Below are 12714 nucleotides of genomic sequence, written 5' to 3'. Positions count from 1 at the left end.
TTTTCTTGAGTTAATTTTTTTATTCAGCCACTTTGCTGAAGATGTTTATTAGCTGTATGAATTTCATGATAGAATTTGGGGGATTGGTTACCTATACTATCATATCATCTGCAAATCGTGATACTTTGACTTCTTTTTTCTAATTTGTATCCCCTTGATTTCCTTCAGTTGTCTTATTGCTCTAGCTAACACTTCAAGTATTATATTGAATAGATATATAGAGAGTGGTCAGCCTTGTTTTGTTCCTGGAATTGCTTTGAGTTCTCTCCATTTAATTTAATGTTAACTATAGGTTTGCTGTAAATTACTTTTATTATGTTTAGGTATGAACCATGTATCTTTAATCTCTCCAGACTTTTATCATGAAGGGGTGTTGAATTTTGTCAAAGGCTTTTTCTGCATCTAATGAAGATGATCATGTGGTTGTTTTTTCTTTCAGTTTGTTTATGTGGTGAGTATCATTTACTTATTTTCATATGTTGCATCCTTGTATCTCTGAGATGAAACCAACTAGATTGTGGTGGATGATCTTTTAGATGTGTTCTTGTATTTGGCTTGCAAGTAGTTTGTTGAGTACTTTTGCATCCAAGTTCATAAGGGAAATTGGTCTGCAGTTCTCTTTATTTGTTGAATCTTTATGTGGTTTGGGTATCAGGGTAACTGTGGCATCATAATACCAATTTCCTTCTGTTTTTATTTTGTGGAATAATTTGAGAAGTTTTGGTGTTAGCGCTTCTTTGAAAGTCTGGAAGAATTCTGCTCTAAAGCCATCTGTCCCGGGGGGGGTGTTGCTTGTTTGTTTGTTTGTTTGTTCTTTGTTTTGTTTTTTGGTTCATTTATTTTTGTTTGCTTGTTTAGTTTGGTTTGGTTGGTTGTTTGGGAGACCTTCTAAATGACTGTTTCTATTTCACTAGGGGATATAGGTCTATTTAAAATGATCTGATCTAGATTTAGTTTTGTTAAGGGATACCAATTGGAAAAATTATCCATTTCTTTTAGATTTCCAACTTGGTAGAGTACAGGGTTTTAAAGTGTAATCTTATGATTCTCTGAATTTCCTCAGTGTCTGTTGTTATGTCCCCCTTTTCATTTCTGATTTTGTTAATTTGGATAGTCTTTATCTGACTTTTAGTCAGGGAGGGAGGCTAGGAAGGGATGTGTCAAGGTTTGAATATGATTGGCCCAAGGAGTGATACTATTTGGAGGTGTGGCCTTGTTGGAGTAGGTACATCACTGTGGGCATGGGCTTTAAGACCCTACTCCTAGCTGTCTGATTCAGTCTTCCACTAGCAGTCTTCAGATGAAGAGTTAGAACTCTCAGCTTCTCCACCTGCCTGCCTGGATGCTGCCATGTTCCCACCGTGGTTACACTGAACTGAACCTCTGAATCTGTAAGCCAGCATCAATTAAATGTTGAGTTTTATAAGACTTTCATTGGTCATGGTGTCTGTTCACAGCAGTAAAACCCTAACTAAGACAGTTTGGATAAGGGTTTGTCTATCTTGTTGATTTCCCAAAGAACCAACTCTTCATTTCGCTGATTCTTTGTATTGTTTTCTTTGTTTGTATTTCATTGATTTCAGCCCTCAGTTTGATTATTTCCTGTCATCTGCTCCTCTTGGGTATGCTTCTTTTTGTTCTAGAGCTTTCAGGTGTGCTGTTAAGTTGCTAATTTGAGTGCGCTCTCTCCATTTTTTTTACGTAGGCACTTAGTGCTATGACCTTTCACCTTTGGACTGCTTCCCTTGTTCCCGATGAATTTGGTTATGCTGTGCATCCATTTTCATTGAATTCTAGGAAGTCTTTCATTTCTTTCTGTCTTGACCCATTTTTTCATTCAGCATAGAGTAGTTTGGCTTCTGCTAATTTGTAAATTTTCTATTGTTTCTGTTGTTCTTGATATCCAGCTTTAATCCATGGTGGTGTGATAGAATGCAAGGAGTTATTTCAGGTTTCTTGTATCTATTGAGACTTGCTTTGTGTCTGAGTATTTGGGCAATTTTGAAGAAGATTACATGAGGTTCAGGGTAGAAGTTAGATTCTTTTGTGTTTGGATGATGTGTTCTGTAAATATCTGTTAGATCTTTTTGGTTTGTAACATCTGTTAGCTCCAGTATTTTTCTGTTTAGTTTTGTCTGGATGATCTGTTCTTTGGAAGAGGTCTACAGACATCCACTTCTGGCAGGTGTGGCCTGTTGGAGTTGGGAGATAGGATGCAGTCAGCAGTGGGGGGAGGGAAGGCTAGGAGGGATGGTTTGTGGGATCCACAGAAGATCTGGGGGTGGAAGTTGGAGTTGCAATTGATATTCCGTTGCCGAACTAGGGAAGAATGAGACTAGGGGATTGTGTCTGGGGGAGCACAGAAAGAGTGGCCTCTAATTTTCAGATGTTCCATGTCAAAGAATGAAAGACACTTTTCAAAAGGAAAAAAAGAAAAGTGGCAATGTTCTTAAACCCACTTTACCTTCCAAAAATCTTCATTTCTGGTAAACAGGTTTTTTTTTTACCTTGATTTGTTCTCTCCATCTCCAAGCCCATGTTAATTGTGACCTCTGGCCAAAGTGACAAGTATCTATATTTTATTTAATATCCACAGCTCAAATGCTGACTGATGTGAACTGTGTGCTGGGTTCAGTTTGAGGCTTTATCTCCTGATGCTCATCTGAGATGGCCTCATTCGTTGTTCACACAGGTCCTCTTGCAAGGATGCAGAAGCATAGAGCTGGACTGCTGGGATGGAGACGACGGGATGCCCATTATTTATCATGGACATACACTGACAACCAAGATCCCCTTCAAGGTAACACTTCCCGTCAAACCACAGGACATTATCTTACGAGCCTTAAGATCTGGAAGACTTCTGGAGTGTTTGCAGTGTGCAGTGACTTGAACGGGCTCATTTTTCTAGGATGTAATCTTGAGCCCTTACTAGATCCTTACTCAACTAAAATTTTAATAACCATTACTTCATTATTATAGCATAATGATATTGTTGCTATTTACTTTCACGTGGTCTAACAATAAATAAAAACAGGGGCTGTTCTCTTCCTAGAGAAATTAAAGGTCATCAATCCTGCTGTCTTTACTGACAAGGGAAAATATTATGTGTCAGGAGATAATTAAGTAATCACCATTATAAAGTAAAGAGTACTAGTTCCAAGATAGATTTCCCGGAAGGCTGGTCTTATTAGATTATTTTATAGTCTGTATAGCTTATTAGTTTAGCTATGCAGTTACTCCTCACTCAGAGGGTCTTAAGCTCTGTAACATCATTTTTCTCTGAGCTGTGGCTAGGCTCGCACGGGATATTATTATATGAGATTATATGAGAAAGCAGCTACAGTGCACTTTTCTTCAATTCGTTTTCTATCTATCATTCATAAAACTCTTGCATTGTATATTAGCAAATGGCTATGTTTACAGATACACATTAAAACATGTCTACCTTTTGCTCCGAATATAATATTTTAACTGTTTCAATATGTCTTGGGCTTCACTATATCACATACTATAACAAAAGCAATGTCTTTTACTTACAGTGTTCTGTCTTAATATGTATTGATTTTTTTTTCCAGTTTAACATAATAACCGCTGTTCCTTGTAGTATGGGAACAAGACTCAACATGAATGGGTTGATGTCTTTATATGAAATAGCCTAGTCTCTTGCTTAGTTTACAAATACATTTGGCCCTTCTTGGCCATGGGTTCTACATCCACGGACTCAACTATACAACTATAGGTCCAAAAATGGGATAAATTTGTGTCTATAGTAAATTTGATTAGACATGTTTTTCTTGTCATTATTTCGAAACGATGTGCTCACATCGCCCTGGGGATGCTAAGTATCTGGCGATTATTTGAAGCGCATGGGAAGATAGATGTGTGGAGATGATATGTAAACGTTATGTCATTTTTATGTAAGATCTGAGCATCGTATAGATTGCAATATCTGCAGAGGTCCTGGAATTGATTTCCCTTGAATCTAGAGAGGTGCCTGGACCTTTGAAAGGATAAAAACCAGTTTTATCCAGAACCTGATGGATGCAACAGTTAGCACTCTCTGTGGCTGAGGACCAGCCTTCTGACGTAGCCTGACTCTAACGAGCTGTTTGGGTCCCACAGGAAGTGGTGGAAGCCATCGATCGCAGCGCCTTCATCACCTCCGACCTGCCAATCATCATATCCATTGAGAACCACTGTTCATTGCCTCAGCAACGGAAAATGGCAGAAATTTTCAAGGTTAGCTTCATCTAAGACACTATTATCTCTTAGTTGTTACTGGTATCTAAATGGGGCAGGTGTAGACCACAACACAGCGAGACTTTAGCCATGAAGCATGGACTGTTAGATTTCTACAGACCTGAAAAATGGCAATGCTCAGAATGCTTTGGATTTGTTTAGGACGCCTCGCCCTTTTGTCTGTAAATGTATAGGGATTGTTTTCTGGTCTTCTGACCCTTTCCAGGAAGCCTTGGGAGGTAAGGATAGACCAATTCTCTAATACTCCTGACACTATTAGCAGGAATATCAGATGTCACCTGGTAGTTGTATATGAAAAAAACCGAAGTCATTCCAGGAAAAGTCACATATTGTTGTGACCCAAACACACATAGGGATTTAGCAAGTTAGACCATTCAGAACATTTTCTCTACTAATAGTAAGCTACCTTATACAAGGGAAATGTAATGCAGACAGATCAAAGAGCAGATTTCCACCCATTCTCCCAGTGACAGAAGCATATGTAGAAATATAGTTCTCAAGGAAGGAAAGACCGCTAACACGAAAATGTACTCCAGTATGAATACCAACAAATCTGAATTTTCATATTGCCTTAGCCTAAGCCACATTGGCTTTTTTGGTTTTGTTTTTTTTTGTTGTTGTTGTTGTTGTTGTTGTTGTTCTTGTTTGTTTATAAATAACTAGAAATAAAAATTGCCATGTTTTTCTATCCTTATCTTAGATGATCATCCTGTGTCTACCCTCCACTCATTAAGGAGGACATTAAGAGAGACATTCTGCTTTGGGGACTTATTTTCATAAGTCCTTGTGAGAATACTATCTGTCCTTCACCCATGGTTGGAATAAATGCTCCCTCCTTGTTGCCTTTCATTTTTTCTGTCTGTCCCCAGGTTTCTATGCTCTATGCTTCTGAATTTACTGGAAAGTAAACCATGTTTTACAGAACTGCGGCTGCTCATCAAATCTCTGCTTGCTTCCCTTTGCTACATTAGACTCCAGAATGTTTTGCTAAGTCTTCACAGCTGGTTCCCTCCACAGTCTGACCTAGGTCTTCCCCTTTGCCCTCAACACATCCCTTCCTTCCAGGGGTAAACTGCCGGGAGAATAAACAATCTCCTTAGTTCCTTTTCCTGGGATTTCTCAAACAATCCAACTAGGCCGAGATAGCCAGGCCAGTTAAGAAATAGAAGTGTATTTATTAAGTAGAGGGAGAAGGCATTCATGGTGCGCTTTCCTTTATGCTTTGTAGAGTGTGTTTGGAGAAAAGCTGGTGGCTAAGTTCTTGTTCGAGACCGATTTCTCAGATGACCCAATGCTTCCCTCACCTGACCAACTTAGAAGGAAAGTGCTTCTTAAAAACAAGAAGCTAAAGGCCCATCAGACACCTGTCGACATCCTCAAACAAAAGGTACTCCTCTCTGGCTGAGCAGGTTAGGACTATGCCATGGGCTGGGGGACAAGGAAGTTCATGCCACTTGGACTTTTTTGATGATTTGCTGCATAGACACGTTTTGAAGACTGAGATCTCTTAACTGATACACTTGATTTGGGGATTTCTAATTCATAGACCAGTAGATCCTCTCCCCCCACTAACCTGAGGTTTCACTTTGTAAATTGTACCTGTGTGGACTGTACCTCCATGTTTTTAATTTGTTCTAAGGGGAATAATGCGTGACTCTTAACTCTGGAGCGAGCCATCAGGGTTGCAAGTCCCATAATAGGTGACATACTCCTCTTTAGGGAGAGCACTTGGGTTCTAGGGCCCAACAGCAAAAGCCCTGAGAATCCAGAGTATCACAAAAGAATGGCAATAAAAGGCCTTTTCTCTTCCGTCATGCAAGAGTTCTGTGCTCAAGCGTCAGCCTATACAGGCAGGTCCGGGATCCTCAAACTCTTCAAAATCAAGGGTTTGAAAACCTATATGTCTCTCATATTTTTGTCTCAAATTATAAAAATATGGTATCTTCTTATAATAACCCAGGCTGGCCCAGAACTCCAATCCTCTTACCAAAGGTGTGAGCCACCATGTTGGACTTCTCATGCATTTTATGTTGGTTTAACTTTCTTTTTTTTTTGAGCCAAGTCTTTCTGGAAACCCCTGGCTGACCTTCCATTCACAGAAGTCCTCTTGCCTCAGCTTCTTGAGTATTGTACTCCCAAGCCTAGTTCTCCACTCCTAAGTACATTAAAAATCTTATCACAAGTTGAAACACTTACAAGATATTATATCATTTATTTATATCTATCTACCTACAATTATTATATGCAAAATAGACCCCACTGCTGCCTCACTTCTAGACTTAATTTCTGACTGAAAAAGTCTGAATTTTTTTTAAAAAATTCATATAAGCATTGTATTCTCACCCCTGTGATGACCATCTTGATTTTGAATTTTTACTTCGATATACACAGAAATCAGGAAACAGTCAGGGGAAAGAGGAGGAAGTGACTGTAACCTCGAAGGTATTTTCTAGGTAGATACAATGGTGCTTCCTTGTCTCCTTTACTTCCCCGGGACTTTCTTTCAGACCCTGCACATTCTTAGGTGTTTCTTTCGCTTGGCCTCAAGAATCAAGCAGAGATGATTAGTGGGTAAAGGTTACATCTCTCTGTATAAGACGGGAATAAACATGCTGAGGAAAGTGGAGGGAGGAAGGGAGGGAGAGAAGTCAGCTGTCCTCTTGTTTTCAGGCAAGCCTGCTTGTTTAAATGATACACACACAGCCATGCTAAAGGTCCAGAGTGGATTCCTTTAAAAAGCACCCAAGGGGATGATGGAGAGATAGCTTGGCAGTTTAGAGCAACTGGCTGTTCTTCCAGAGAACTCGGGTTCCATTTCTAGCTCCTATACAGCAGCTCACAACAGGCTGTAACTCCAGTCCCAAAGGCTCTCAAACCCTTTCTGACCTCTGAGGGCCCTGCACATACATAACACGCAGACAAATATGCAGGCAAAGCACTGACACAGAAACATAGTTTTTAATTAAGAAGTGCCTGAGCCTACACATCCGTAGACGTCTCTACACTCAGGAATGTACATTCTGCAGCTGAAAAGCACATAGAACCCCAATCCGAGAGTTGGGCAATCAATCACCTTCAGAAGCCAGGCAGGAAAGGCCAGGGTACGGAGCCAGCTGGAGCCGGAAGTGGTGAGGACAGAGCGTGCACGTCTCCAGAGCTGAACAGGTCTGCTTAGATCATTTTCAAAGAACTTAAAACATCATCTCCATTGAGCACCCATGGTGTGTCCCTGCAATTCTAGCTATTAAGGAAGCTGGGAGGAATGGTTACTTTAGCCCAAGAACAGGGATTACCATAAGAAACACAGTGAGACCCCAATCTCCTTTAAAAAGAAAAGTGGTGAGCAGCCCAGTGGCTCTCAGCCTGTGGGTTGCAACCCCTATTGGTGAACTATCTCCAAGATTATTTACATTACTATTCATAACAGTAGCAAAATTACAGTTGTGAAGTACCAATGAAAATAATGTTATGGTTGGGGAATCACCACACCATGAGGAATAGCCTTAGGAGGGTTGAGAACCGCTGCTCTAGCCAAACAAGTCTGTTTCCGAGATGAAACTCCTCCCCCAAAGTCCAAAAGTTTCAGATCTTCACTTGAGCACCATGGTTCTGACCTCACTTTTACTTCAGTTCTCAAAACCATGTGGGCTCATGTGAAGCTTTTTAACTAAGATGTTGGCACATGTGTCTGTGCTCTAGCTGATCTTCCTTAGAGGTAAGGGGCTGGAGATCCAGCAGGGGCTGCGATTTTCTTCCAGAACACTGTTTTCTCGGGCTATCTTTTCCTCCTCCTCTTCCTCTTCTTCCTTCTCCTTTTCCTCCTTCTCCTCCTCCTCCCCTCCCCTCCTCTCCTTCTTCCTCTTCCTCCTCCTCTTCCACCTCCTCTTCCTCTCATTCCTCCCCCTCTTCTTTCTCCTCCTCTTTGTACTTCTCCTTCCTTCTTCCTCCTCTTCTTTGCTCAATTTTAATTTTATATATTACACTTTTATTGCACACAGATCCATTGCAAAGAAAAAAGAGCCTATGAGAAGGGTGAAATAAACAGTAAATGCAGACTGCATTACCGAGTGCGGTGATATAAAAGGACATCTAGAAGAATGTAGACCCTCTTTCACTGAGTGTGGGAAGTCAGCAAGGCTTCTAAGTCAAGATGGCTGTGTGAAGTGCAATTATAGTTCTAGGTACAGAGACAAACTTACAAAGTTATAACTACATTCAAGACAGCAGAACTCATAAGCTTTATCAGCACCCCAAGGAAGAAAGCAATCACATGTTAACCATGAATGTTTTATGTTACTCTGAGGTCAATCAAAAGTTTTATTAGCATATACTCATGGTACACAGCATGATGGATTTCATGATTATAGTTTTGTTCACATATATAATGTGGTTTGACCATTTCACACCCCCTTACTCTCTTGAGTCTAACCTTCCACTATCTTCTTCCTCTTCCCAAATAAAACTGCTTTATGTTCATATTCTGTGTGTGTGTATGTGTGTGCACGCATGTGACTACACATGTGTACAAGTGTGTATGTGTTTCTGAGTGGGTGTACATGAATATATGTGTGTACATGTGCCTGTGTATGTGTGTGTGCATTATGTGAATATATGCTTATGTATGTGTATATGTGCATATGTCTATGTACATGTGTATATGTGTGATTATGTGCATATTCTTGTATATGTGTGTGAGTGTGCATTGTTTGAGTATATGCACGTGCTTGTCTATGTGTGTGAGTGTGGTATGTGTGTATGACTATGTATATCTGTGTAAGTGTGTGTGCATCTGTATATGTGTGTATGAGTGTGTGTATATGTGTGTGAGTGACTGTGTATATATGTGAGTGAGTTTGTGTGAATGAGTATGTGTATGTGTGTGTGTGTGTGGTGTGTGAGTGTGTGTGTGTGTGTGTGTGTGTGTGTGTGACGTCAGAGCCTCAGCACACCGCTGTGTGGCACTGCTGCCAGTAGGCCTTCTGCACTGTCCCCTGTCTGCACAATATGACACTCCTCACTCTCCACAGTGTTCTGCTAGGTGCTTTGCCTCTTGACTTTTGCTCCTTGATCTCAGCTTGACTGCTCATTTCTCTACAGTGATACACAGTCTTGCTTTGGGGGTTCACTTGTACCTGGAACAGGCTTTTATTCTCTTTTTTTAATTAAAAAATTCATGTTCTTTCCCCCTTCCTAACTCCTCCAACATCCTCTACCCATTCAACTTCACTTTCTTTCTCAATCTTTAAAAAAAAAAAAAATACCAACTTCATGCGCACGCACGCACATACACACACACCAATTGCCAACTGTTTATAAGCATGTAGTCTGCCCTGACGTTGTTGATAAGACCAGTGCCATTCTATTGAAAAACATGATTTTCCCTCTCCTAGCAGGCGTCAGTTACAAACAGCTTCTTGGTTAAGGGTGGGACTTAGTGCCTGTGTTCCCTTCTCTTTGCTGGGATTTTGTCTGGCTTATACTTGTATGGGTCTTGTGTGTGCTGTCAGTCACTGGGATGGAACAGTTTTAACATTAATTTAGAGGGAAAGAAAGTGAGCTTTGTGTAGGTCAGAGGACCTCTTGGGGAAGTCTGTTCTCTCCCTCACTGTGTAGATTCCTTGGATTAAAATCAAGTTTCCAGGCTTTGCAGCAAGCCCCTCTGCCTGGTGGGCCAGCTCACCTGCTCCAGAGCAGACCTTTTAGATATTATACTGGGCACTAATCTTATGATATTTTCTAATGAAAGGATGGGAGAAAGGGGAGAGGAAAGGAAAGAAGAAAGGGAGGGAGGGAGGGATGGAGGGAGGGAGGGAAGGAAGGAGGGAGGGAGGGAGGGAGGGAGGTTCTAGATACAGTCAGAAATCCTGCACTGGAGACATGACCCCTTATCCTGTTTAATGAAGGCTGCATAGAACTGTGTTCTGGGCTGGTTGGCTGCTGTATCCTTGCTGGCCTGGTATTTTGTGACTGAGTCTTCAGTTTTCCGTGCTATCCATTAACACCCACAAAGCTCCCTAAACCTCTGAGCCTGGCCAGTGAGCACTGAACATTCTAAGTGGACAGCACTGTAGAATATTCTATCTGGGTGTGGACACAGCCTCGGCTGCATCTTCCCTATGTGTACATTTTTATCACAAAAATAATATTACCACTTTTTTAAAAAAAAAATTAGAGACTACAGGCTGGTAAAATGGTTTCTCATGGGGAAAGTACATGACATCACACTTGAGAGCCTGAGTTCAGTTCCCAGGACCCAAATAATGGAAGGAGAGAACCAACTCCCCAGAGTTACCCTTTGAATCACACACACAGTATCACACACACACACACAGAGAAAGAGAGAGAGAGAGAGAGAGAGAGAGAGAGACTTACACAATATGCATAATAAATAAGTCAATATCATTTCTAATTTTTACTAAATGTTTAAAAATTAAAGTTAGGGGCTGGGCATGATGGTGCACACCTTTCATCCCAGCACTCAGGAGGCAGAGTCAGGTGGATCTCTGAGTTCCAGGAAAGCCAAAACTATACAGAGAAACCCTGTCTCAAAAGACAAACAAAAATTCCTAATTTGGGTAATGTCCACAGCTACAAGCCATGGAGTCTGTCTTAGGTTTCTGTCACTGTGGTAAAACATTATGACCAAAAGCAGTTTTGGGGGAACAGGGTTTAGTCAAGTTTACAACACTCAGGTCACAGACCATCTTCAAAAGAACTTAGGGCAGGAACCTGGAGGCAGGAACTGAGACAGAGGCCACGGAGGGGTGCTGCTTTCCGGCTTGCTCCTCATGACTTGCTCAGCCTGATTTTTTATGACACCCAGGATCACCAACCACAGATGGTACCTCCCACATCAATCATTAATCAAGAACATTGTCTTGCGCACAGGCTCCACAGACCTGCCGACAGGCCAATCTGTGAGAGACGTCTTCTCAACTGAGCTTCCCTCTTCTCTAATGACTCCATGTCTAGTTGGCATAAAACGAGCCAGCCGAGTCCAAGAACGTAAATGAAAACAAATTGCAAATGCTTACGCAAATTGTGTCTTTACTTTCTTTTAATTATTTGTGTGTGTGTGTGTGTGTGTGTGTGTGGTGTGTGTGATGTGTATATGTGATGTGTGTGTGATGTGTGTATGTGATGTATGTGTGTGTGGTGTGGTGTGTGTGTGTGTGTGTGTGTGTGTGAGAGAGAGAGAGAGAGAGAGAGACAGAGAGAGAGAGACAGAGAGAGAGAGACAGAGAGAGACAGAGATCACATGTGGAGGTCAAATAACAACCGTCAGTCCTTAGTTTTCTTCTTCATTCTTGGGTTCTGAGATTCCAGTTCAGGTTGACGTGTTTGTGTGCCAAGTGTTTACCTGCGGAGCCATCTTGTAAGTTTCTATCTTTACTTTTAATCACCTCACCTCCAACTGGAATTTAGCAATTTCTCTGGTTTTAAATACAGAAGGAAGAAACCCAGTAGCTTAGACAATACCTATGCAGGTTTTTTTGTTTTGTTTTGTTTTTGACTAGGAGAAATGACAATTTTCTTATTGTCTCACAATAAGATGTTGGTAATATCTCCAAGAATTATTTATAGTCATTCTATTTTCAAAACTATCACTTGACCCACTATCATATGTTTTTGACATGTTTCCTCAAATTTTTGTATTAATGGTTTATTTTTCTTATCTTTAAGTGTATGTGGGGGAGAGGTCTGTGCACATGACTATAGGCAAAGGTACCTGTAGAGGCCCGAAGCACCGAATTCCCCTTGAACTTAAGCTTACTTTTCAAAAAGTATTTTAATATTTCCTTATTTTCTGTGTAGGAGTGTTTCTCTTGCACGTAAGTCTATGCCTGAAGCACCAGACCTCCTGGAACTGAAGTTATGCGTAGTTGTGATCCGTCACGTGGGTGCTGGGAATCAAAACCAGATCTTTTGCAAGAACAAGTGCTTTTAACTGCTGAACCATATCCCCAGCCCTGGAGCTGACCTTTTACATATGCACTCTTAACCATCCGTCCAGCCCCAGGTCCCCTAAAATTTCTGTTTTGTTATTTTGATTTATAGTTCCGACAACAACGCCTCTCTAAGCTAGCAACTGCTCTTCTAGCCTGCTTGTCCACAGGGATTCTAGCATTGTTCTCAAGGTCAGAGGACTTTCAATATTATTTTAAGACAGAAAAAAAAAATGAGTGTCTTAGCAGAGACTTCCTGCTCTCAAGCTGATGGGCTGTTTCACTCTGTCCCTCGGGACCAATGTTAGTTTTCCAAGCATCTGAGTTTTTCTCTTGCAGGACTTTCCCAAGAGCCTAGGAATCCAGATACCACACACAGGTTTCTTACGATTATTTCTAAAAGTTCCCAAGTTCTTCCTTTAAAGGTGCAGACATTCACCGGAAAAAAAGAAAAAAAAAAAGCTGTGTCCAGAGATTTTAGGGTCAAAATACTGGGCTACAGCAGCCA

General features: G+C 41.0%; 1 protein-coding gene across 1 annotated transcript in view; it reads left to right on the top strand.

Moving 5' to 3' along the window:
- Positions 1-12714, top strand: part of LOC116891119 (1-phosphatidylinositol 4,5-bisphosphate phosphodiesterase epsilon-1) — a 204360-nt gene that overhangs the window by 150281 nt on the left and 41365 nt on the right. The window contains exons 17-19 of the mRNA XM_032891834.1: positions 2693-2800; positions 4123-4239; positions 5489-5647. Of these exons, the coding sequence (XP_032747725.1) occupies positions 2693-2800; positions 4123-4239; positions 5489-5647 (384 nt within the window). The remainder of the gene's footprint in view (positions 1-2692; positions 2801-4122; positions 4240-5488; positions 5648-12714) is intronic.

Source organism: Rattus rattus, chromosome 2 (assembly GCF_011064425.1).
Source record: "Rattus rattus isolate New Zealand chromosome 2, Rrattus_CSIRO_v1, whole genome shotgun sequence".
Classification (NCBI taxonomy): domain Eukaryota; kingdom Metazoa; phylum Chordata; class Mammalia; order Rodentia; family Muridae; genus Rattus; species Rattus rattus.
This window is presented reverse-complemented; position numbering and strand designations above follow the sequence as displayed.